General features: G+C 49.8%; 3 protein-coding genes across 8 annotated transcripts in view; 2 read left to right on the top strand and 1 right to left on the bottom strand.

Annotated features, from left to right (window-relative positions):
• Pmf1 (polyamine modulated factor 1) overlaps nucleotides 1-17,411 on the top strand; it is a 26,567-nt gene extending 9,156 nt beyond the window's left edge. Inside the window, exons 2-5 of one of the 3 annotated variants that reach the window (XM_050166412.1) lie at nucleotides 11,703-11,808; nucleotides 12,512-12,612; nucleotides 14,989-15,184; nucleotides 17,042-17,411. In XM_050166412.1, the coding sequence (XP_050022369.1) occupies nucleotides 11,703-11,808; nucleotides 12,512-12,612; nucleotides 14,989-15,184; nucleotides 17,042-17,095 (457 nt within the window). In that variant the 3' untranslated portion in view covers nucleotides 17,096-17,411. The remainder of the gene's footprint in view (nucleotides 1-11,702; nucleotides 11,809-12,511; nucleotides 12,613-14,988; nucleotides 15,185-17,041) is intronic. The other 2 variants (XM_050166414.1, XM_050166413.1) reach the window with 2 other exon arrangements.
• Nucleotides 17,412-17,561: 150 nt separating this feature from the next.
• On the top strand, nucleotides 17,562-19,939 carry Bglap (bone gamma-carboxyglutamate protein). Of its 2 annotated transcripts, none has more exons than XM_050166415.1 (4): nucleotides 17,562-18,249; nucleotides 19,332-19,364; nucleotides 19,481-19,550; nucleotides 19,717-19,939. In XM_050166415.1, exons 1-4 carry the CDS (start codon nucleotides 18,036-18,038, stop codon nucleotides 19,847-19,849), a joined length of 450 nt encoding a protein of 149 aa, XP_050022372.1. In that variant the 5' UTR covers nucleotides 17,562-18,035; the 3' UTR covers nucleotides 19,850-19,939. The 2 variants fall into 2 exon arrangements, with proteins under 2 accessions (XP_050022372.1, XP_050022373.1); XM_050166416.1 differs by having other exon boundaries at nucleotides 17,562-19,237.
• An 82-nt stretch (nucleotides 19,940-20,021) lies between these two features.
• On the bottom strand, nucleotides 20,022-23,655 carry Paqr6 (progestin and adipoQ receptor family member 6). 3 transcript variants are annotated; one of them, XM_050166460.1, is made up of 8 exons: nucleotides 23,622-23,655; nucleotides 23,114-23,189; nucleotides 22,467-22,594; nucleotides 22,166-22,368; nucleotides 21,965-22,091; nucleotides 21,271-21,367; nucleotides 21,018-21,168; nucleotides 20,022-20,724 (listed from the first exon to the last, which is right to left on the bottom strand). In XM_050166460.1, exons 2-8 carry the CDS (start codon nucleotides 23,162-23,164, stop codon nucleotides 20,450-20,452), a joined length of 1,032 nt encoding a protein of 343 aa, XP_050022417.1. In that variant the 5' UTR covers nucleotides 23,165-23,189; nucleotides 23,622-23,655; the 3' UTR covers nucleotides 20,022-20,449. The 3 variants fall into 3 exon arrangements, with proteins under 3 accessions (XP_050022417.1, XP_050022418.1, XP_050022419.1); XM_050166461.1 differs by lacking the exon at nucleotides 23,114-23,189 and having other exon boundaries at nucleotides 23,622-23,643; XM_050166462.1 differs by lacking the exons at nucleotides 21,965-22,091; nucleotides 22,166-22,368.
• Between the last annotated feature and the right edge of the window lie 1,378 nt (nucleotides 23,656-25,033).

The raw sequence follows: 25,033 nt of genomic DNA, 5'->3' as shown, positions 1-25,033 counted from the left end.
TTCCCCCTTTTTTGTTTTGTTTTTTTGGATTTTCGAGACAGGGTTTCTCCGTAGCTTTTGGTTTCTGTCCTGGAACTAGCTCTTCTAGACCAGGCTGGCCTCGAACTCACAGAGATTCGCCTGCCTCTGCCCCTCCCGAGTGCTGGGATTAAAGGCGTGCGCAGCTGCCACCACTACCCGGCTGACTCGTCGATTCTTTGTATTGTTTTCTTTGTTTCTATTTTGTTGATTTCAGCTCTCAATTTGATTATTTCCTTCCATCTAGTTCTCTTAGGTGAGTTTGCGTCTTTTTGTTCTAAAGTTTTCAAATGTTCTTTCAATTCATTAATGTGGGATTTTTCCAGCTTCTTTATGTCGGCGTGTAGTGCTATGAACTTTCCTCTTAACACTGCTTCCATTGTGTCCCATAAATTTGGGTATGTTGTGTGGTCATTTTCATTGAATTTTAGGAAGTATTTAATTTCTCCCTTTATTTCTTTCTTGACCCATTGGTGATTCAGGTGAGTATTGTTTAATTTACATGTGTTTATGGGTTCTGGAATTAGTATTGCTGTTGTCTTCTAGTTTTAAACCATGTTAATCTACCAGGTACATTGGGTTATTCCAGTTTTTTTTTTTTTTTTTTTTTTTTTACCGAGTATGTGGTCAATTTTTGGGACGGTTCCATGAGGTGCTGAGAAGAAGGTATATTCTTTCCTGTTTGGATGGAATATTCTATAGATGTCTGTTAAGTCCATCTGAGTCATAACATCTGTTAGTTCTCTTATTTCTCTGTTCATTTTTTGTCTGATTGACTTGTCCAGTGGTGAGAGGGAAGTGTCAAAGTCTCCCACTATTAGTGTGTGGGGTTTAATGTATGATTTAAGCTTTAGAAGTGTTTCTTTCACATATGAGGGTGCCCTTGTATTTGGGGCATAGATGTTCAGTATTGAAATTTCCTCTTGATGGATTTTTCCTGTGACTAATATGAAATGACCTTCTTTGTCTCTTTTAGCTTGAAGTCTATTTTGTTAGATATTAGGATAGCTACACCCTCTTGTTTCTTTTTTTTTAAGATTTTTTAAAAAATATTTATTTATTTATTATGTATACAATATTCTGTCTGTATGCCTGAAGGCCAGAAGAGGGCGCCAGACCTCTTTTACAGATGGTTGTGAGCCACCATGTGGTTGCTGGGAATTGAACTCAGGACCTCTGGAAGAGCAGGCAATGCTCTTAACCACTGAGCCATCTCTCCAGCCCCACCCTCTTGTTTCTTAGGTCCATTTGATTGGTATATATTTTCCCCAACCCTTTACTCTGAGAAGATGTCTGTCTCTGAGGTTGAGATGTGTTTCTTGTATGCAGAAGAAGGATGGATTCTGTTTTCATATTCAATCTGTTAGCCTGTGCCTTTTTATAGGTGAGTTGAGTCCATTTACATTAAGGGATATTAATGACCAGTAGTTGCTGTCTCCTGTTAATTTAGTTGTCATTGTTGGTGATGTTAATTTGTGCATGTTTTTCTTCTTCGGGATTTGCTGTAATGAGCTCATCAATTGTGTGTGGGTTTTTTTTTTTGGTGTAGCCATCTTCCTTGGGTTGGAGTTTTTCTTCTAGTATTTTGTGTAGGGCTGGGTTTGTATCTAGGTATTGGTGAAATCTAGATTTATCATGGAATATCTTGTTTTGTCCTTCTGTAGTGATTGACAGTTTTGCCCGGTATAGTAGTCTGGGCTGGCATCCATGGTCTCTTAATGTCTGCATAATGCTTGACCATGACCATCTGGCTTTCATTGTCTCCAATGAGAAGTCAGGTGTAATTCTGATAGGTCTACCTTTATATGTTATTTGGCCTTTTACCTTTGCAGCTCTTAATATGCTTTCTTTACTCTGTATGTTTAGTGTTTTGATTATTATGTGGCAGGAGGACTTTTTTTTTTTTTTTTGATCCCGTCTATTTGGGGTTCTGTAAGCTTCTTGTATCTTCATAGGCATATCTTTCTTTAGGTAGAAAAAGTTGTCTTATGATTTTGTTAAATAAATTTTCTGTGCCTTTGAGTTGAACTTCTTCTATACCTATTCTAAGATTTGGCCTTTTAATGGTGTCCCATATTTCCTGGATACTTCGGGTTAAGCTTTTGTTAGATTTAATGTTTTCTTTAACTGATTAGTCTATTTCCTCTATTGTATCTTCAGCATTTGAGATTTTCTCTTCCATCTTTTGTATTCTGTTGTTTATGCTTGCATTTGTGTTTCCTGATCATTTTCTCATGATTTCTGTTTCTATAATTCCCTTGATTTGTGTTTTCTTTATTGCCTCTATTTTAGTTTTCAAGTCCTGAATAGTTTATTTTATATATTTGATTTCTTTTCCTTGGTTTTCTTTAAGTGATTTGCTGATATTTTCCAATTTTTTGTTGGTCTTTTCCTCAATTTCTTTAAGGGAATTTCTCATTTCATCTTTAAGAATTTCAAACATTCTCTTGAGGTTATTTTTTAGGTCATTTTTTCTGCTTCATCCATTTTTGGTTGTTGAGGTCTTGCTGTTGTAGGGTCTTTAGTTTTTACTGGTGTTGTGTTGCTCTTTGTGGTGTAGCTTGTGAGCTTACCTTTTCTATTCATCTTTCCCTTTAATAGGTGTGGTTGGGGCTGTCTGAGATTCTGTTGACTAATCTTCTGGTGCCAGTGAAAGCTCAGGTGGTTGTTCCTCGTGGTACAGTCAGTGTCACAGTTCTAGGTACCCCATTGGTTACTCTGTATTGCTGGAGATAACTCAGTGCTCTGGGCCTTGCTCTGCTCACTTGTAGTTTGCTTTGTCAGGCCTACTTTGGTCTAGGTTTTTGCCCTGTTTTTGTAAATCCTGGTCTGGATCCCCTCCTGCAGAGGTCCCAGGCTTGGGTGTGCCTGGACCTGCAGAGGACCTGCTTACTTCCTCAGAGGTCCTAGACTCAGAGGAACCTTTTTCCCACAGGTCCCTGCTCAGACCTGCAGGAGTTCCAGGTTCCTGCCTATTCCTTTTGATGTTACAGACCAATGCCGGACCCACAGAGGTCCCGGTTCAGGCCTACTCCCTCTCAGGACCCAGACTCACACCTCACGCCTAGCCCTGCCAAGATGTCTGGTTCCTGCCTTTTCCCTCGGAGGTCCCAGTTAAGTGAATATCTTCAATCGACTTGTTAACTTCCCTGAGGTTCTGCACTGTCCAGTAATCACTGGTCCCCAGATTTTTGACTGGCAATGCACTAGAATTCTGTGCTCCGCTAGTCGGTTTATATGTTTGGTGATGCCCAGTTTGGCTTCTGGAGTCATGGGATGTTGCCTTTAAGGTAACTACAACTGGGGGCGGCTGGATTGCTAGCCCTGGGTGGTTGGTCTCTGCCGTATTCCAGGAATAGAATGTTGGAGTTTGAGCATTAAGGAGATATTTCTGAAAGTAAGTGTCTGTGGACAAAGCCTATATTCTTCCTCTAGGTCCAGACATAAGGCGAAGGGGATTGTCACCCCCTTCCCAGTGAAATTGATTTGGACTTTTATTTTGGCTAGTAGGTCCTACCACACAACAGGGGTAGGGGCACTCAGGAGTAACCATTAAGGAATGGGATGCTTTTTTCCTTCCTCAAATCTACAGTTTGCTTGCTGGCCGGTGTGAAGCTGTTATGTGGCCCTTGCACCTGAGCTTGTTTGCCAGCTAAAGGAGTTTTCAGCATAGAATGATGCACCCAAGCCCTGTCCTCCTTAGTTATGTAGGCCTGCCAGCTCACGGACTTCATGTCCTCCCCCTGCCAGGTCCTTCCCTCTCCTTCACATGTTTGCAGGGCGCCCTCTTTACTGTCTTCGCTGTCTCTGCCATCTTCAGGTATGTCGTCTCAGTCGCAACTCCTAAATCTGTCCCTTTGATCAAGACAAGCATTGCACAGTGTAGGTGTGGGCCTATCTTGGTTCATGCTTCAAACCCATTGGCCTTTTATAGTTTCTCTGCCACGAGTCAGTTCAGAGGCTGTGTTTCAGGCCCTCTCCCTTCCTTGAGTGTTGGCGTGTATGTTCTAGCTGGCTGGATCTTGTCCCAGCTGAGCGACTTTGGACAAGCTTCTGTTTGCTAGTTGTTGCTCATCTGAGCAGTGGAGAGGATGGTAATGGACCCTGCCTCACAAGGTTCTTGTCAGATTTTGATAAGTTACTTCATACAGAATGCTTAGAACAGGGTCAGGTACCAGTAGTCCTCTGAATGTTTCCATGATTACAGCATCTTTGTACACATTCTTACACGATGCACTGCCCTTGAGTCACACTACCTGAGCCTCAGCACCTCTGTTCTTGTCTTCATGGAGCCCCTCCAGTCTGCCACCCACCTCCGTAATGCACAATATCCCAAGCTTATTTCCCGAAGACTGGTCTGTACCTGTGTGTGGTGTGGTGGTGGTGGTGGTGGTGGTGGTGTGTGTGTGTGTGTGTGTGTGTGTGTGTGTGTGTGTGTGTGTGTGTAGATCAGAGGGTAACTTTCAAGAGTCAGGCCTCTCTTTCTACCATGTGAATGCCAGGGATCAAAGTCAGATCATTGGTCTTGGCAGCAATTACCTTTACCCATTCCGCTATTTTGTTGAAACATGGTTGCTCACTAGCCTGGGGCTTGACCATTAGTCTAGGCTGGCGGGCCATCAGTCCCCAAGAATCTACCCATTTCTACCTCCTGATCTCTGGGATTTTACGTGGGTCCTCTTGTGTGCATGGCAAGTGCTGTACTGACTGAGCCTCTCCCCACAGCTGGATTTGTGTCAGCAAGGTTGGCCAGCTATGGTGGTATGCTGTTGGAGCTCTGTAAGCTGTTTGTGTTTGAGACTGGGTCTGTGTAGTTCAGGCTGGCCTTGAACTTCTGATCTTCCACCCTTCCAATGCTGGGATTATTACAATCTACAAGGTGTATGTCACCATGCCTGGTTTTATTCAGTTCTGAAGGTTGAATTCATGGCTTGGTACACCCTAGGCAACTGCTTTACATCCCCATCTGGAAAATCCCTTCTGAAGGATGAGCGGGCAGCTGTAACGGCAGGTGGCTTTGGACAGACTGTTTTGTGACCTAGCTTCGTCTGTTTTCAGATTCCTGCTTCTTTTGCGCCAGTCGCTACTGCCATCTGGTGAACAAACTGTGGAACTGTTGAATCGGGATGCCTGCTGTGCATGGTAGCTAGCATAAGGCAAACCTGATTTTTGGGGGGCTTGTTTTGTTTTGTTTTTTAGTCGTCTCATTTGGCCCATGCTGACCTAGAACTCACTCTCTCCTTCTGCATCCTGATAGAAGGCTGCAAGTGTGTGCCACCACACAGCTTCTGACCCTCTTGGCTCCCTTGGCACTGTGTGCACTTGTGATAGTGCCCAAGAATGTTATGTATTTCCTGTCTGGGCCTCTTTTTACATTTCAGTGTGTGTACAGAACATATTTGGGCATCTACATAGAGAATTCGAAAACAGCGAAGGTTGTATAGAGACCTTGTCTCAAAACAGAAAACCAGGTTGACAAACAACTAGCTTCTTTCTCCAATCTCTACAATGAGCGTACGCTAGCAAGTCCAGACCCCCCCCCCTTTTTTTTTTTCTATTACGTGGTTATCACCTAGGACAGCCTGGAACTCAGACTGGCCTTGATTGTAAACAATCCTCTGCCGGGATTGCAGGCATCGGCCACCACACTACATGGGTGCTGGATCTCAAACATATTCTTGTGTGTACATGGCAGGCATGTTGCTGGCTGAGCCATCTCCCCGGCCTCTGCAGTTAAACTTTGTCAAGTAGACCCGAGCTCCTTCACAGTGAGTCAGTTGTTTCCCTTTCCTGTCCTGGACATTGTGCCCGGGACCTCATTCTGCCACTGAGTTACACCCCAGTCCCTATGGGTGTCCAGAGCCGGAAATGAAATGCTGCTTCAGTGAATTCCCATAATGCATGCGGAGAGAAAGTGCTGGGTTCAAGTAGGCCACTCTGATCACCTCAGGAGTTTCCATGTATTTGTGTTTTGTGTTTTTGAGCTAGAGTCTCACTGTATAGCCCTGACTGGACTGGCGTTCATAGATGTCCTGCCTATGCGGGGTTAGAGACATACACACGTAAGCCAGCTTCTTACTCACTTGTTCATTCCTTATTTATTTATCTGTGTGCATTGGTGTGTGTGTGAAAGTGTCAGAGCCCTTGGAACTGGAGTTACAGACAGTTGTGAGCTCTCATGTTGGTACTGGGAATTGAACCCAGGTCCTCTGGAAGAACAGCCAGTGTTCTTAACTACTGAGCCATATCTCTAGCCTCTACTTGTTTTTTTTATTCTGTTTTTTTTAAATTTATTTATTTATTACGTGTATAGTATTGTGCCTGCACATATGCCTGCACACCAGAAGAGGATACCAGATCTCATTATGGATAGTTGTGAGCTACCATGTGTGTGTGCTGGGAATTGAACCCAGGACCTCTAGAAGAGCAGCCAGTGCTCTTAACCTCTGAGCCATCTCTCTAGCCCTTGGCCATTATTTTAATTTTTAAAAACAGCATATTACTGTATACTGTGGGCTGACTTCAAACTCACTATGTAACTGAAACTGTTTTTTTTTTCTTTATTTATTTTTTCTTCCTTGTGTTTTCTGAGACAGGGTTTCTCTGTATAGTCCTTGCTGTCTTAACTTGCTCTGTAGATCAGACTGGCCTCAAACACAGTAAATCAGCCTGCCTCTGCCTCCTAAGGGCTGGGATCATAGGCGTACTCCACTACACCCAACATCAAAATTCTCTCTCTCTCTGTTTTTTGTTTTGTTTTGTTTTTTCATTGTTTGTTTGTTTTTCAAGACCCTATTTCTTTGTGTAGCCTTGACTGTTCTAGAACTAGCTCTGCAGACCAGGCTGGCCTCAAACTGAGAAATCCTCCTGCCTCTGCCTCTTGAGTGCTAGGATTAAAGGTGTATGTCACTACCTGGCTTCACCTTTTGAGTGCTGGGACCCGAGTATGTATTAAAGATGCTTTCTTTTAAGTTAGAGACAAGGTTTCAGGGGCTGGAGGTGGAGCCTGAAGGAAGAACACTTGCTTACCATTCACAATGACCCGAGTCTAACTCCCAGCACTGCCAAAAGCAAAAGGAAGGAGAGTATTTGGTTGTGTTGCTGAGACTGCCCTCAGACTCCTGGGCTCAGTGGATCCTCCTGCCTCAACCGTGCATAGCTACTTTTATCTAGAAATTTTAAAAGAAAAAGAAAAAAAAAAAGAAGCGATGACACTGGATTTCAGAAAACTGTTGTGTATTAAGGGACTCTGTTTAACAGCTTTGGAAGCCCTAGGCTCAGGCCTTACCTCTCCTGGTAACACTAGAAAGCTCAACTCAGTTTTAAAGCTCAGTTTATGGGTTTCTTTTTTGAGACTGGAGACTTTGAAATTTTGTATCCCTGGCTGGCCTTGAACTCATGATCCTCCTACTTCTGCCTATTATGTGATGAGGTTATAGGTATGTACCACCATACCAAACTAGTAGTTGGGTTATCATACAGCCAAGGCTGGTTTGAATGGTCCCCTGCCTTTGCTCCTGTGCTGTCAGGCTTTCTTTTTGTAGCACAGGAGAGTGAGCACAGGGCTGTGTGTGTGCTAGGCACCTTACCAACAGCCCTAGAAATGAGGTTTTTTTTTTTTTTTTTTTTTTTTTTTCCGAGACAGGGTTTCTCCGTAGCTTTTGGTTCCTGTCCTGGAACTAGCTCTTGTAGACCAGGCTGGCCTCGAACTCACAGAGATCCACCTGCCTCTGCCTCCCAAGTGCTGGGATTAAAGGCATGCGCCACCACCGCCCGGCTGAAATGAGGGTTTTAATTTTGTTGCTGTTTTGCTTTGTTTTGTTTTAAGACAGGGTCTCTCTTACAGTCCTGGACTGTCCTGGAACTCATTAAGACCAGGCTGGCCTCAAATTTGCAGAGATCCCAGTGCTTCTGCCTTCTGATTGCTGGGATCAAAAGTGTGCACTACCAGTAGTAACTTTTTTATATGTATATACAACCATGGCTTGTTTTCTGCCTCTCTCTCTCTCTCTCTCTCTCTCTCTCTCTCTCTCTCTCTCTCTCTCTCGTAACCTTTATCCCAGATTGGCCTAAAACTCTTTATGTAGCTGAGAATAAGCTTAAACTCCTGATCCTCTAGCTTCTAGTTCCTGGTGGCTGGGATTACATGCTGGTCCCACCACAGTTGGTGTACACCCAGGACTGTATGCATGCCAGGCACTCACTCTCCCAACTGAAGTGGCAGTCACGTTGGGATGTGTCCTGCAGTGTCACCTATAGGTCCAACTCTTCAGGACGAGCCAGAGGATCATTCACTAGAGCCCAGAAGTTTGAGACCAGAGTGGGCTACACCGTTAGTACGGGCTGGAGAGATGACTTGTTGCTCTTCCAAAAGAACCAAGTCTGGTTCCTAGCACTGATGTGGCAGTTCACAGCCATTTGTAAAATAACTCCAGTTTCAGGGGATCCATTGCCTCTTCTGGTCTCTTTATGCAACAGGCACAGGTGCACAGACATATATGCAAGCAAAACACCCATACATATAAAATGAAAATAATACACTCTCAAAAGAAGGGAAAAAAGGACACTCTACATCACACATGCACATGCATGTGTACATATGCACATACATACATGCTCACTCAAAGGGTACTTCAGTGTATTTCCACGGCTTCTTGGCTTAGGTGGATAACTCTTGCCTTCCTTCCCTATTGTACTCTGTTGACTGAGTTTTCTGTCCTGCCTGGTTCCCACAGTCGTTAAGTCCCAAAGAAATCACACAGAGGTCTACATTAGCTATAAACTGATTGGCCCATTAGCTCAGGCTTATTATTAACTCTTTTTTTTAAAAAAGAAGATTTTATTTATTTATTAATTATAATGTTCCTCCTGCATGTATACCTTCATGCCAGAAGAGGGCACCAGATGGTTGTGAACTACCATGTGGTTGCTGGGAATTGAACTCAGGACCTCTAGAAGAGCAGCCAGTGCTCTTAACCTCTGAGCCATCTCTCCAGCCCCCTATTATTAACTTTTATAACTTAAATTAGACCATTATTCTTGTCTATGCTAGCCACGTGGCTCAGTACCTTTTTCAGCAAGGCAGTCACATCTTGCTTCTTCTGTGGTGGGGTCACAACTGCCGAAAGAGCTTCCTTCTTCCCAGAATTCTCCTGTTCTCATTGACCTGCCTCTCCTTCCTGTCTGGTTGTCCCACCTATACTTTCTGCCTGGCTACTGGCCAATCAGCGTTTATTTAAAATATAATCGACAGAATACAATCGTCCCACACCAGCACTCCCCCAGTGCAGGGCTTTGAAGCCAAGGCCTCAAGCATGTTAAGCACACTGTACTACTTAGCTATATCCACAGTCTTCCCTTTGTTTTTGTGTCTATCTCTTTCTCAGACCAATTTCCTTCAAGATGCCTTTATTCTCTGGGTGTTGGCTGTAAACTGGTAGCCCACTAGGCAATTTCTCCCTCCTACAGCTGTCAATAGGGAGGGAGAAATGGTGGCAAACACAGATGTTCACTTGAACCTGGCAATGAGCAATGTGACAGACTCCCACCATCTAAGGGTAAGCATTTTGTCTTAGTATACCTTGGTGACTGTGCTCAGATATCAAAAGGACAATTCAAAGGACAGATGCTGGGAACCCTTCCAACCCACAGCCCACAGCACAATTCCAGGCATCTTGTTTTGCTCCTAGTCTCCCCAGCCACTCAGTCTGTGGCTATGAAGTGGAGTGTGGAGGGACACACGATGCTGCCCGAGTGGGCTGGAATTGACACGGGATAATTGTGGCTTACACATCAGAGATCCTGTTCCCTTCCACTGCCCACTCAGGCATCCGGGTCAAGTTGGGCACATCTCAGCTCCAGTAGTGGACAGAACCCAGGGAGGGGTGGAGCAGACTGCCCACAAGGGTCACTTGAGAACTCTTATGGGATTCCTGATATTGAGAACCCTAAAATGTGAAGGACCCAGGAACATGCACATTTCCTGAGGGACGGTTTTCTACAGGGCCCAAGTGGCCCGCCCTGACAGCACGGGAAGACACTGGAATGGGGGGTGGTGCGTGTTTGTGTGTGCGCTGCTGCGGGTTGATGTTGGGTGATCTCATCAGCCAGTGCCAGTGTGGGAATGGCTTAAATACCTTGTGGATTTCTTGAAAATTACACTCAGGGAAGGAAAGTGATGTTTTAGGAAACGCCCAAGGCCATCTGGTGGCCAAACAAAGTTATACTGTCTTATAAACTGTAATGTCCTGTGGAAGGGGTGCTGGAACCTGGATGCCCCACAGCAGTGCTAGTGATGAAGCAGCATGGAGTCCACACTAACCAGGCAGCCGGGATGGAGTTACGGCCCCAGTTGCCTGGCTGCAGACCTGTTCCACTCGGACCTGTTCCACTCCCGGCTGCCTCTCCCACTGTGGGCCTCGGGTCCGCTTGGGTGGCAGAGCCCTTCTGCTCGAGCCTCCATGACTCCTCTTTCTGTGTTTCCTTTCTCATAACAGAGCAGGTTCTTGGCCTTGACCACTCTGCACTGGAAGAGCTTGCTGGCTCTTGAGGACGTACTGCCTGGGTTCAAGTCCTGCCTGCACAGATCATTGCCGAGTGGTCTCGACAACCTCTTCCCTTCATAAGCCTTGGTTTCCTCCTTTGTTGAGTAGGACAGCAGCATCTGTGCTGCCCAAATCACCTCACACACAGCCCTCTCTGCTGCAGGAACCTGAGACCATTAGCCAGCTAGGGTTATAGGCTACCATTGCCCACACCAGATCCCATGTCTTTCATTCTTTCTGCTGTCTGCTTCCCACCATCATGGTCATGAACTCTACTACTCTCTGGAACAATGAGTCCCAAATTAAATACTTTCTTTTATAAGACTTGGGTTAGTCGTGGTGTCTCTTCACAGAAATAGAACACTAAGATACCAAACTACCACAATGACCTGCATTTATTTATTTATTTTAATTTTTTTTTAATTTTATTTTTCGAGACAGGGTTTCTCTGTAGCTTTTGGTTCCTGTCCTGGAACTAGCTCTTGTAGACCAGGCTGGCCTCGAACTCACAGAGATCCGCCTGCCTCCCCGAGTGCTGGGATTAAAGGCGTGCGCCACCACCTCCCGGCAATAGTTTTTTTTTTATGGTTTATTTAACTTCATTTTATGTGCATTGGTGTGACAGTGTCAGATCCCCTTCAACTGGATCTTCAGACAGTTGTGAGCTGCCATGTGGATGCCGGGAATTGAACCTGGGTCCTCTGGAAGATCAGTCAGTGCTCTTAACCACTGAACCATCTCTCCACCGTTTTATTTTTACTGGGTTTTTTTTATTTCAGCAGGGTCTCAGGTAACTTAGACTGGTTGTGGTTTTCCTATGTGGCTGAAGTTGACCTTGAACTCCTGACCTTCTGAACTCCACCTCCCAAGTGCTGGGATTGCAAGTGTGTTCCTGGTTTTATGCAGTACTGGGAGATGGCTTTGTGCATGTTAGGCAAGCACTCTACCAACTGAACTGCATGTCGTAAATGCTGCTAGAGTCCTAGTTTGGAGTAGAAGCAGCGTGCCTGTTATTGAGGACAGATCTGCACCCACAGCCATTACCCAGGTCTCAATGACAAAACTGAAGTCTTTTAATAAACATAGAGGTGACCAGCTGGAGGCTGATCACCCCAAGTTTTCTTGTCTCCTTCCTGACAGCTTCGAGAGATTCACCAGCTGTTACAAGCCCTTCCAGCAGTTAGACCCCAAGGTGATGCAATGGGTCTATGACAAGTTTGTGACTCAGTTACAGACGTCCATCCGGGTGAGTGGCACAGTGGCCTTTTCGCTCAGCTTTCACCCTACATTCAGCTCCCTAACATGGCAGTCTGTTTGCTGTCCCTGTCTGCTCAGCTCCAATGCAGTAGTAAATGCCACCTTCTCACCTCGTCCTGTTTGTAAGTTGTCTGCCAGCCAAGACCTGGGAGAGCACGGCAAGGGGAAGAGAGCAGGGAAGACCACCGGGAGCGCTGCAGTAGACGTGGGCATCTTGTTTGTTCCAGTTTGGTCTGATTGGGGTTATTTGCGTCAGCAGAGAGGCTCGTCTTAAGAAATAACAAGAACCTTCTCAAAAAAGAAAAAAAAAGTTTTCATAATGTTTCTAGAAAGCCATCCAGTCTGTGCTGTTGCTCCAGGATGGTCTTATTAACAACAGGTACCTGGGGTGGAGACAAGAGAGTGACTGTCTCTAGAGTTCGCTCTGTGTAGCCCTGGCTGGCCTGCCTCTGCCTCTGGAGTGCTGGGACCAAAGGCATCTGCTACTACTCCTCATGTAGGCTCTTTTTCAGTGTTTGCTATTTTATATTTTCTTGTGTTAATTCTAAAAGCCACACATTGTAGAGAAATTGGACGATTGAGGGGAATGATAAACATTAGCCAGGATCTTCCTAAGTGCTGTTAGCAGCTCAGCGTATTTCCACTGAGAGCATGTATGAAGTCATCACAGCTCTGTCCTCCCTTCTGCTCAGGAGGAAATCTCAGAGATAAAAGAGGAAGGGAATCTAGAAGCTGTCCTGAACTCCTTGGATAAGATTGTTGAAGAAGGCAAAACCAATGGAGAGCCGGCCTGGTGAGAAGGGGTAGAGGGTGTTTCAGCAGGGTGCTGGAAGCAGTGTCCGGAAGAAGACAATTCTCACCCATATCTGACTTCCTAGACTCCTGGCCTCTGAAACAGAACCATTTGAGGCTTCCTGGGACCCCTGGGATCTTATAGGAGTAAGTAGAATTGGCTCAGGGAGGACGCCAGGTAGTGAGACTCGGCTCCATAGACGTTTTAGGTGGGCAGGTGCATGGCATTGGTTAATTTGTTTGTGCAACACTTAGGAAGCATGCTCAGTGTGATTGCAGAGGCCAGAGATTCAGGAGTGAGCAAGCTGCCCTCTGCAGCTGGCATTGCGTTGGACAGCATGGCTATCTGTCTGCCGTGTGCTGGAGAAAGAAGTGGTGACTGGGGTGAGGGGTAGCCTGGGCTCAGGAACCTTCCACTTCCTGCCCTTACAAGTCCAGGCTACAGTTGGCATATACCTCTTTATTATTCTATAGTATTAGGACTGAATGTGGGGCCGTGGGCAAGCTAGGCAGTTCTGCTGCTGAGTTATATAGCCTTAGCCCTCTCTCTGCATTTTATTTTGATCCAGGGTCTCACTGAGTTCCCACAGCTGGGGCTGTAGATGGCTTGGTGATCAAGAATATGCTGCTATTCAAAAGGACCAGGGTTTGGGTCCCAGCACCCACGTAACTGCTCATAACCATCCTTAACTCCAATTCTAGGAGATTCAGTGCCCTCATCTGGCTCCACCAGCACTCATGTGGTACACATACATATGTGCAGGCAAAACACCATACATGTAAAACAAGTTATTTGAATTTCCTTCAGCTTCCCAGTTGAGGTTGGCGGTGATCTTGTCGCTGTCGTTCAGACTGCTCTGTCTTTGTATGTGATGTTTGCCTGCCTTTGTCTCTGCATTGCTCTCATGGCCAGGCAGATCTGAAGCCTCCTGTAGGTGCTGAAGCTCCAGGTCCTCTGAGCACTCTTGACCTCTGACCTTTTCTCCAGCCAGAGCCTGTAAAATGTTTGTTCTTTTCTTTGTTTTGAGACACTACTTGTATAGCCCTGGCTAGCCTAGAATTTATTGTGTAGACTATAAATCATAAAGATCTGCCTGGGATCAAGTGTGCACCAGCATGACTGACCTGCAGGCTGTGAACCTTGGCCCCCCTGCCTTAACCTCTGAGGTACTCTAGATTACTATGGACCACCAGGTGCAGTTTGGATATCTTTTTTTGTACTTGTTCTTTAAAAAATTAATGATTCTGCCAGGCGGTGGTGGTGCATGCCTAACACTCAGAAGGCAAAGACAAGCAGATCTCTGTGAGTTTGAGGCCAGCCTGGTCTACAAGAGCTAGTTCCAGGACAGGAACCAAGCTACAGAGAAACCCTGTCTTGAAAAACAAACAAACAAACAAACAAAATTAATGATTCTGGCATGGCTCAGGATGGACAAGCAAGTGGGGAAGGGAGGCTGGGGATCAGCTGGGACCTGGCCTGGGACTAGAGTGTCTGTGGCCCTTCTTCCTGTGATGGGCTATCCCTCAGCCCAGAGAGCCCCCAAGGAGCCAGCACAGTGGCTCCAGGCTCAGGTTCTCTGCTGGGAACACCTCTCACATTTTAAAATTACACTTATGTATTCTTTGGGGGTTTATGCGCAGGCCATGTGTAGGGTCAGAAGACAGCTGAAGTCTTGTGACTGAAAAGGAATTTATAGGAGAACCTACAGTAGTGTTTGCGCATTGAGTGATCCTGCTCCCTGAGACATCTCCCTTACTCATCTGTATGTGGTCGCTCTCACAGGGCCTCCAAGAGGCTGGGCCCTCTGAGAAGCTACCCAGTCTGGGAAAGATCACCCTGCCTTCATCCCGATCTCCCTCACTCATAGTCTGTTGGGGTAATGTACCGGCCAGGACACATGGTCATGAGGACAGAGGCAAGGTCTGGGGAGCCACTGTGAGTTCTAGGGTGCTGGAGACGGGTGAGTGTGTGGAGGAGCAGGCTGTGTGTGAGTGAGGCGGCCTGGAGGTGTGCCTGTGGACAGGAAGGTTGAGGGGCAAAAAGCCAGAGTTTCCGTCAGGAGTAGGTTTGGGAGGTAAAAGGGATCCCAGAAGAATCTTAGCCTAGCCCAGGACTTGAAGTTACAGGCTGGGTTTAAAGATAGAAATATCCCTTCCTCGGGCGGTGGTGGCGCACGCCTTTAATCCCAGCACTTGGGAGGCAGAGGCGGATCTCTCTGAGTTCGAGACCAGCCTGGTCTACAAGAGCTAGTTCCAGGACAGGCTCCAAAACCACAGAGAAATCTGTCTCGAAAAATCAAAAAAAAAAAAAAAGAAAGGAAGAAAGAAAGAAATATCCCTTCCTGTCCCCTGGGAACCATGTACCCCTCTCTCCCAGGCGACCCAGTGGAACTCCAGAGAAAGACCTGTGCAGTGTTATGGCACCCTACTTCCTGCAGCAACGGGATGCCCTGTGCCACCGAGTGCAGAAGCAGAAGGCCAAGAACCAGGACCTGGCTGATGCTGTCCTGGCCGGGCGCAGGCAGCTGGAGGGGCTGCAGCAGCAGATCCAGGGCCTCCAGCAGACATGGCAGGCAAGTGTTTGGCTCAGCCTGTTTTCTCCTGTCTCAGGCCCCCTGGCTTGGCTTCCTCTCTCCCAGCCTAAGGGATCCCATGGGAGCAGTGCGGTTGTGCAGCACCCTTGCCCGGACATGCGAGGCTGACTCCTCAGTTCCTGTGCTGAGGTCCAGTGCAGCACGTGTTCCTCCACAGCTGCTAAGTGAATGGAAGCAGAGTGGGCAAGAGCCTGGGCGCAGCTACTGCTGCTGTAGACACGGCCAGTGTCCTTAAAGAGCATGTGTCAGAAGGACCCCAGAGGCTGATGACATGGGTGTGAGTTCTAGCACTCACATGGTGGCTCACACCCCCACTTCCAAGGATCTGTCTGCTCTTCTGGACTCTGTGCACATTGGAAACATAAACTTAAAAAGACTGCAGAGCCTCTGGTGGTTGGAACATGTGCCAGCAAGTGTGCATCCCTGAGAGAAAGCCAGCTTCTAAATTGGTCCCAAAGGACTTGTGAGCTCGTGGAGCCGGGTGATGCAGGTGGCAGGTGTGACTGGAGCAGTGAGATCGCGTCTTAGCTGCTCCAGGTGCGCCTGAGTGGGCCTCTCCATCTGCCACATAGATGCCCAGTGTGCCTAGTACAGCAGATAGCCACTTTCTAAGGCAGATTGTCCAGCTTCCGAAGCTCATGGCTCCCAGGTTTCATCTGGTTCTCTCTTTTGCAGCCTGCCAGCCTCAGACAGGTAGCAGCAGGTGGAAGGCTGTTATAAGGAGGGCCTCTTCTTTGTCCCAGCTACCCAGCTAGCCTAGCTCCAAAATAACCACACAGAAACTGTATTAATTAAATCATTGCTTGGCCCATTAGCTCTAGTTTCTTATTGATTAATTCTTACATATTAGGTTAACCCATTTCTATTGATCTGTGTATCACCACGAGTTCGTGGCCTTTCAGCAAAGTCTATCTCTGGCATCTCTCCGACTCTGCCCTTCTTTCTCCCAGCATTCAGTTCTGTCTTCCCTGCCTACCTAAGTTCTGACCTATCAATAGGCCCAAAGCAGTTTCTTTATTAACCAATGAAAGCAACAAAAAGACAGCAGGACCTCCTACACGAGAAGGCCTGTCCCCATCCCTCCAGTCTCCCAGTGCTTGGTCCTTAGGTACTTGAAGCCATCTTGGTGGATCCTCAGCCTCTCCATCCCCAGGAGACTGCCTAGTGCTGCCATCTCCCTGGATAACAAGTTGTCCAAATCATGGTTCCTGAACCTGTCAGCTCTTCTTCCATAGCCCCAACGCCAGCCCAGCTCCCATCCTGGCCTTGTCTGAAGTGCAGCAGTTGGGTCAGATGTTCAGTGCTGACCCTGGGCGGGAGCTTCAAAGCCTCTTTCACTGCCTCACTGCTCAGTGACTGCGCGTTGTCCAGGAGGCCCTGGGTTCTGCTGTTAGCACTAGAGGGAAGGCAAAGGAGCTGGAGCTACTTGGGAGTCCTTTATTTATTTACTATATATACAGTGTTCTGTCTGCATGTACGCCTGCAGGCTAGAAGAGGGCACCAGATCTCATTACAGATGGTTGTGAGCCACCATGTGGTTGCTGGGAATTGAACTCAGGACCTCTGGAAGAGCAATCAGTGCTCTTAACCGCTGAGACATCTCTCCAGCCCCGGGAGTCCTTGTTGAACATGGATTCTGCTCTTGAGAGGTCCTGCAGAGGTGGCTAGGGCATCCAGATGGCCATCAATACTTAGTGGTAGGGACTTCCCACTTGTCTTAGTTGATGAGCTCCAGACCCACCCACATTGTTGTAGGGGACCTGGGCTGGGAAGGGGCCTGGCACATGGGGTCTGTTTTCCTCATACCCCACGCATTGTTCTCTTCTTTGGTTTCAGGCTCTTCACAGAGAGCAGAGGGAACTGCTGTCAGTGCTGAGGGCACCTGAGTGAAGAGCCACCAGACCCCAGCGCAGAGGGCAGTCATGGTCCTATGGAGTCCGTCCCCACACACTACCTTCAGATTCCTGCCGCCATCTTCTGCCTGGAAGACTGGCACTCCCACACTGGGCATCAGACACCAGGCTTTGTCTCCTGGAGTCGTAGCTAGCCTTGGCCCCACGCCCTCCTTCTGGTTCTCCAGCCCTCCCTGGACTGGACTCGGGATAGTGTTTTCAGTCTGCACTGATTGCTGCCTTGCTGAACAGCCTAAGGGCCCTTGCCATGTTCTCCCCACATCTGTAAATAAACTTCCTCTATCACACTGTAATCTGTGAGGATGTGTCTTTGCCAGGCGCCTGGGGTCAGGACCACTTCTGGACTCCTAAGCTCTGTCTGTAGTCAAGACATCAGTCTGAGGGCTCTGGAAGCCTACAGGCTAAGGAGTTGGTTGTTTTGTAGCAGGACCCAGGACCATGAGGTTCCCCGAGGTCAGGACGAGCTGCTGTGTGCCGCTCTCTGGGGCACAGAGTGGGGTGAGGTCCCAGCATAACTAAGCACTTCCCCTGTTTCTCCTACCCCAGTCTTCCCTAGGGTGGGGCAGATATTCTTTTCTCCTTAACCCAAGGGCTGCTGGTGTAGAGGACAGAAGACTCCACACCGAGGTGATCCTGTGCTGTCACCTGTCACCATTGTGAGTTCAGGTTGATGGCCAGGTGACTGCAGACAGTGAAGACAGGTGAGGGTGGGAGTAGCAGGTCTGTAATCCCAGCACTCTGGAGGCAGAGGCAGGAAGGGCTGAGTTTGAAGCCAGCCTGGGCTACATCCTGAGACCATCTCAAAAGAACAAAAAGGTCAGACAGGTCACACACAATACCAGGTCACCTTCTCATTCCCCACCCGACCCTGGCTGAGACAGTAGTGGCTCTCAGGTGGGAGATGGGGCCAGGGTAGGATGCTCTGTCCCTGTGAAGACAGGAATAGGCCCCATCTGAGGTTGACACTGGGAGGCTACCCTGACAGGATGGAAACCGCGGGCTCAGAACCCAGACGTGTGTTGCATGCATGTACATCTTGCAGGTCTTCCCACCAGGCTCCACCTTCCTGGTCTGTATTGGTCCATCACTGTGCCAGAACTGAAGAGGCCATACTCACCTTTGTCAGCCGAGGTCTGTGAACTTTTCTCCTGGTCCCATTCGACCTGTCTTAGTTAGGGTTATTAATTACTGTGATAAAACACAATGACCAAAGCAGCTTGAGGAAGAAAGCTTCACTGGCTTACACTTGAGTATCAATGTCCATCGAAGGAAGTCAGGGCAGGAAGCTGGAGGCAGGAGCTGATGCAGAGGCCATGGAGGGTGCTGCTTACTGCCTTGCTCCCCATGGCTTGCTTTCTTCTAGAACCCAGGACCGCCAGCCCAAGATGGTACTATCTATCTACCCCGGGCTGGGCCTCCCCTTCAATCACTAATTTAGAAAAGCCCTACAGCCAGATTCATGGAGGCCTTGTGTCAACTGAAGCTTCCTTTCAAGTTGACAGAAAACTAAGGCCACACCACCCACCCTTTCCCCACTTGAACTGAGCTTTCTGCGCTGGGCAAATGAGGACATTGCTGGCTGCTCCTTTCCTGGGGTTTGGCTCCTGCCCTCGTGGCAAGCACTGAAAATCACAGGCTATGGGACCTGGAGCCCAGTTCATCCCAAATCTATTTTAGACCTTTGCACCATCTCTAGGGTACTCATAGGGCCCAGCTAGTGCTCTAGCTAAGGCTGAGGGAGATACAGAGACTAGGAGAGGAGGGGCAGCCCCAGGCGGAAGAGGTCGGGGCAGAGTCAGTCTGGCAGCCTCTGATTGTGGCCCACACTCTACTCCCAGGGCCTCGCCCAAGGCAGCTGCAATCACCAACCACAGCATCCCTTGGGTTTGACATGTTGAGCCAGGGCACATGACCCCCCAATTAGTCCTGGCAGCATCCCCTGCCCCGCCTGCTCACACTGGGGGCACAGGCAGTGGATATAAGTGGTACTGGAGGCTGAAGGGCACAGAGCAGACAAGTTCCACACAGCATCCTAGTGCAGAACTGGCAGGCACCATGAGGACCCTCTCTCTGCTCACTCTGCTGGCCCTGGCTGCATTCTGCCTCTCTGGCCCAGCAGGTGCGTTTCCTTCTTGTTCATTTCTAGGGGTAATCGTACTCCTGAAGGATGTCAGGAAGCAGAGCTAACTGCTTACTCTTTTTTTTTTTTACAGATGCAAAGCCCAGGGGCTCAGAGTCTGACAAAGGTACTGGTAGGAAGCCTGGAGCCTCTGCCCTGCCCCTCACCCTGTCTCCAGCTCCCCCTTCCCCCTGCCTGGCTGTCCCCACCTTTCCTCCCTGACCCTCTCCCTCTGCTGCACAGCCTTCGTGTCCAAGCAGGAGGGCAGTAAGGTAGTGAACAGACTCCGGCGCGACGTGGGCCATGGACTTGGGTGAGTGGGAAGGAGGTGCTGTTTGCCTTCCACATTGGTAAGGAGACGTTGGGGGGGTCCCCCATGAGCTGCCAAGGGCTGTACAGTGCCAGTCGATTCCTCTTGTGTGGCGGGAAGAGGGTGTGTGTACCACATGTTGGTGATGCCGCCATTTGGTGTTTCTCAGAGCCCCAGCCCCCTACCCAGATCCCTTGGAGCCCAAGAGGGAGATATGTGAGCTCAACCCCGATTGCGATGAACTAGCAGACCACATCGGCTTCCAGGATGCTTACAGCCGCTTCTACGGCACCACTGTTTAGGGCAGTCTCAACTTTGGCCACTCCGACCCTCCCTGTGTCCTTCTCTCTGCCCTGCAAGTGTGGGTGGCACAGCTGCTCCAATAAAGTCCAGATGAGAAACTGGGCTCCTGTCTGTCCATTGTGGGGTTCAGGGGGTAGTGATGGGGGTGGCGGAAGCGCTCACACTCAGTCAGAAAGCTACAGTCCAGTTTATTGTACTGCTTTGTTGTGGATGGCACTGGAGGTGGCTTTCTAAAGTCCAGCAGCCCCCCTCCCCACAGTGACCCCCACCACATCCGCTATGTCACTGGGGACACATCCAAACACGAATCAGCAAAGGCCTGGTCACAATGACGAGCAGAACAGGCAGCTCCTGTGTGGACACCCAGTTGCTGACAAGGGGCCCAGTCTGGCCCTGGGGCAGGGCAGGTATGTGGTGCAAATGCCTCACAAGCACCCAGGATGACCTGAACTGAGCAGATCACGTGAGAGGCCCCACACCTCCAGCTCTGCCCCAGCCTAGGTACTTGTCCCCACTTGCTGCCCTTCACTGCCTGCCTTTGCTTCTCAGGCCCCGTCAGGGCTCCTCCGCCTCCCTCCATGCCACTACCAGAGATGGGCTCACTGCCGTTTAGCCTGGAGCTCCTCTTCCAGTGGGCCACCCTGCAGCAGGGGGCAGCTTCCAGGGCTGCGCAGCAGAGAGGCTGTGAAAGCAGCAATGATGAGCAGGTTCCCGATCACTGCCAGGCTCAATGTGGCCATGGTGGCCTCCAGGCCAAGGGTGGGTTCTTGCATGGTCAGCCAGGCTCTACGGGATCCCATATCAACCAGCACTGCCTCCAGCTGGAAGTGGGTGCCCAGCACTGCACAGATGTGGAACAGCTGGTGGCTATGGCCTGAAGGGAGGGGTTAACTGGTTAGGCACAGAACCCTTACAGTTTTGAACAGATTGACCTGTAACCTGGGGCAGTCACCTGCCCACTGGGCCTGGGAAGGAGAAAACCAGATCCCTGAAGGTTCTGGAAGAGCGATTGGACTGAGCTGCATAAAGCCCTAAATTCTGTGATTACTGAGGGCTGGGTGGGGTGCAGTGGAGGGGGGGGGGACTGGGACATCCCTCTTGGCTAGGATACCCCATGTTCCAGTCTCCCTGCTCTGCCAGGCCAGCCTGAGCCAGGCTTGTGCTCACCAATATAGTCGAAGCGCCCAGGTGCCAGGCGCTCTGGCAGACGGGCTGCAAAAAGGAAGCCTGTGAGCAGAGCGCAGAGGAGGTGGTAGGTATGGCTGGAGCTCAGTGCCTCCTGCCCGCAGCTGTGGGTCCTGCCCCAGCACAGCTGCAGCTGGTAAGAGAAAAGAGAGCCGCTGGGTGCTGGGCGCCAGGGTCCTGTGCCTGGAGATGGCAGAGAGCTGAGGAGAGACTGATGGAGAGCCCTGGTGCTTACCCTGTAGAACAGCGGGAGGTTGTCAAACAAGAAGGGGTAGGCAAAGGCCGTGCTGCGCAGAACCTTGCTGAGCCTCGGGCTTTCTAGCTCTGGGAACCTGACAAGCAAGAAAAGCAGGTTGGCCTCCATCCCTGGGGTGAGTGCAGATCAAGAAGTTATTTTGGGTCAGAGGGGGGTGAAGGGCCTCAGTGGCTAAAAGAACATCAGGAAGCATGTGTTGGGGCATGCCTGTAACCCCAGCATTGGGAGGTAGAGGCGGGAGGTCAGCCATATAGTTCAAGACCCTGTCTCAGGGTGGTGGTGGTGCCCGCCTTTAGTCCCAGCACTTGGGAAGCAGAGATGGGGATATCACTGTTTTTGAGGCCAGCCTGGTCTACTGAGTGAGTTTCGGGTGGGTGAGTGGGGACCCTGTCTCAAACAAACAAAAGGAAGTGAGGAAAAAGGATAAATAAAAGGAAAGAAGGGAGAGAGGGGAAGGAAATAGGGGCTGGTGAGATAACTCAGCAGGTATGGTAAACACAAATATGTGTAGTAAAAAATAAAAGAGAAAGCCCTCAGGACACAAGATCCTCGCCCCGTGAAAACGCCACGTCTGTTAAGTGGCCACAAAGAATAAAGACATCTGCCTTTCCAACAGTAAGGCCTCCTACTGGGTTGGGTACTGGGCTGGCTCAGAAGCAGTGCAGCAACCCACCGCGAGTAGCAGGAGAGGCCGGTGCACAGGAAGGAGTTGAGCGCAGCGGTAGGCACGAAGAACTGGTGCAGGCGACCGTGCAGCCAGGAGGCCGGCATGGAGTAGGCGGCATAGGGGAAGGCACAACCTGCGGCGAGGTGCAAGTTGAGGCCTGCGGGCTCATCCTCTGCGCCCCACCATCACCCACTGCCCTCAGCTCACCCAGGCTGTAGAGGCTGAGCGCCCCATAGTCCAGGAAGTAGCAGATGTGGCGCGCACGGGGCGACATGGAGCTAAAGGTGTGCGCGCAGCAGGATGCAAAGGGGTAGAGGCAGGCGGGCAGTAGGAAGACCAGCAACGGCAGGTGGTACGGCTCCGCGGGGAAACCCGAGCTACCCAATGCCAGGAGGCGCCACAGGAAGTACCTGTGCCGAGCACCTGCTCAGGTGCTGGGACCAGAGTGCCTGACCAGTCCCTGCCCGCCTGGCACCCCGTCTGAACCTAAGGCAGAGCCTTTGCTCACCAGGTGGGTAGGAAGTGAGTCCAGATGTTGACCGTCTCATTGGTCATCTGGAAGGAGCTGAGGACACAGTCTAAGGCTGAGCTTGTGGGGCGTCGGTAGCCAGACATGATGTTGTCTTCCCAGAACACCTGGAGGTGGTGGGGGAGAGAGCAGAGGGGTCATGGTATGCAGGCCTATCCCCTGCATGAAAAGTGTCTGGTAGCCTGGCCTTTAATCCCAGCACTACTGAGGCAGAGGCAGGCGTTCCATGAGTTCGAGGCCAGCCTGGTCTACAGAGTGAGTTCCAGGACAGTCGGGCTTCAGAGAGAAACCCTGTCTCGAAAAGTAAAAAGTGTCTGGAAACAGGATCTCAGTTGTCCCAAGCCAAACTCAGTCCAACCCCTTTCTTACCAGTCTTCCAAACTCACAGACCCATACTGAGATTAGGTAGGATTGGGGAATACACACATAGGGTGTTCTGCAGTAAGGGACTCTGGATGGAGGGATATTTGGGGCTTTGGGGAGGGGTCGCAGGTCTATACTGCAATAGAGAGATGAGAAAGTTAGCCTGCAGGAGGAGCTTCCCTACTAGCTAACAAGAGGGAAGTCTTTGCCCCAGTGAGCCCTCTGGGGAGAGGCTAAGTTGGTGATGGGTTGGGGCCCCTCACCCGAGGGACCTGGTGGACTCGAAGAAGTTGAGGCAGCTTGAGACTGAGCATGGTGGCCAGGTATCTCCACGTTGTTCTGGAGATAGAACAGGGGTGGGTTAGGGATTGGCACCCAACTACAGGTTTCTACAACCAGATTCAGGGTAGAGTCAACCACTGAGTCCAGGATGGGCTCCTACACGGGTAGCAGCCGGAGCTGGCCACAGCTGTTTCCCTTTCCCCTCCTGGACCTAGCCTGGGGCATTCAGTCCTGCCGCTGCGAAGGTCCTCAGCCTCTGCCGGCCGGTGTGCAGTAAAGGGCTCCCAGCAACAAGGCTGCCTCCTGTTAGAACCCCGTTTGGTCCTCAAGCAGACTTCAAGGAGTCTCCCCCCCTACCCCACGCCCCAAAGACGGAGATAAGGACAAGGAATTAGGGGGTGCGCTCCTCTTTTCGAAGGAGACCACCTGTGCCCTTGAGAGTACTTGGGACCCCTGCCCCTCCTGGGTCCCGTGCCCCTCAGCCCAGACCTGTGCGCCGCGTCCGGGTGGCCTCGGCTCCGCCTGCCCCACCCTTCCTTCAGCCGCCTCGCCAAGCACATTCCTTGGCACTGGCGGGGCAGGGCTAACGGAGTAGGCTGGGCCGCTGACTTAGACCCTTCCTCCTGCCCCAGGCTAAAACTTCGCAGCAAAATCCACCCTCTTTTCCTGCCGCCAGCCCGGCCCGTCCGGGAATATTGCAGGGCTTACAGTGTTAGTCAGTCAGTCTGTCCTGTGAGCTCGGTGCTAAGGACCTTGCCTAGTTTGACAGCACAAACCTTGTCCCCAGGCCCTTATCCCAAGTGAAGAGTCGGTGTAGGAGAGGTGCCTATCCTGACTGCTGCCCCTCTCCCTGGGAAAGGCTGAAACGATTCTGGGAGGGGTCCATCTGCCTTGCAATAGGGTCTGGAGATCTCCGCAGCAGAGAGGAATGCGAGCCTGGGCCGATACTTCATCTCCCAGAGACGGACCTGGCTACCAGCTAGGATCCTGGAGTGGCTGGGGATGTGGGTCATGCCTGGCAGAATGAGACAAGGGGAAGCTGGAACAATCTTAGCCTTGTCTATTAGCCTTGGAGTAGCACGGGGGTGGCCCAGTCCATTAGCAGGCAGCCCTCAGCGTGAGTCTGGGCCCACTTGACTGCTGTTTTGACCAGGACACCTGGTCCAAGTCCCCCAGGATCTGAGACTGCCAGGCAGGAGGCTCCAATGCCAACTTCAGCTGCAGCTCAGAAGCCATCCTTGCTTTGCCCTTGGCGAATGTTGGGCCACCTGTGAAGGGCATTGCCAATCTATCTGATTTACCCTGACACAATGAGTTGCCAATTCAGTAGGGTGGGTATAAAGAACCTTTAGCTTCAACCTCATTCCTTATTCCTCCTGCAGGACAGCACCCAGCTGGGAACACCCAACTAGGTCCAGGCTGCAGATTTCATCAGTGTTCTGTAAACCAGGGCTGGTGATGCTTCCTGTGCTCCCAGAGATGAAAGAAACCACCAAAATCCAAGGCCGGGTTGGTTACACAGCAATTTGGAACTCTCTAAATACCACGTGCTAGGGATACAGTTGGTAGTGATGTGGAAGAGACACAGTGATAGATTTGATGTTATGACTCAGTAATAGATTCACCTAGGAGACATTAAGTAACATGAGCGGAACTTAGCTAAAGGAGCACTGGGAAGCAGTGGGTGAGTGGGTGCTGAGATGTAATATTCGCTGATTCTCATGACAAAGGAGACAGTGACTAAAGGGTCAACCAAAGGCAAACCTCTTACAAGGAAGCCTAGGGTGATGTAGGGTCACAAGCATCAAGTCCAGGTCGGCCATTAAGTCTTCTTTGCTGTTATGGGGGGAGGGGAGGGATGATACAAAACTCTGCCAAGTAGGCAAGACCCTGGGTAATAA

This window comes from Alexandromys fortis, unplaced genomic scaffold (genome assembly GCF_014885135.2).
Source record: "Alexandromys fortis isolate MF-2015 unplaced genomic scaffold, M_Fortis_MF-2015_v1.1 scaffold_152, whole genome shotgun sequence".
NCBI classification, from domain to species: domain Eukaryota; kingdom Metazoa; phylum Chordata; class Mammalia; order Rodentia; family Cricetidae; genus Alexandromys; species Alexandromys fortis.
This window is presented reverse-complemented; position numbering and strand designations above follow the sequence as displayed.

What these genes read in the sequence shown, in the direction of transcription:
- Bglap (XM_050166415.1), top strand. Translation starts at nt 18,036, where the DNA reads ATGCTCTGTCCCTGTGAAGACAGGAATAGGCCCCATCTGAGGTTGACA. An exon ending in ACTCACCTTTGTCAGCCGAG is followed by an intron (nt 18,250 to 19,331) that starts GTCTGTGAACTT and finishes TTTTTTTTACAG; the next exon opens with ATGCAAAGCCCAGGGGCTCA. An exon ending in GACGTGGGCCATGGACTTGG is followed by an intron (nt 19,551 to 19,716) that starts GTGAGTGGGAAG and finishes GGTGTTTCTCAG; the next exon opens with AGCCCCAGCCCCCTACCCAG.
- Paqr6 (XM_050166460.1), bottom strand. Translation starts at nt 23,164, where the DNA reads ATGCTCAGTCTCAAGCTGCCTCAACTTCTTCGAGTCCACCAGGTCCCT. An exon ending in ACCTCCCGCTGTTCTACAGG is followed by an intron (nt 21,169 to 21,270) that starts GTAAGCACCAGG and finishes TTCTCTTACCAG; the next exon opens with CTGCAGCTGTGCTGGGGCAG. An exon ending in TGGGCGCTTCGACTATATTG is followed by an intron (nt 20,725 to 21,017) that starts GTGAGCACAAGC and finishes CCCTCCCTTCAG; the next exon opens with GCCATAGCCACCAGCTGTTC.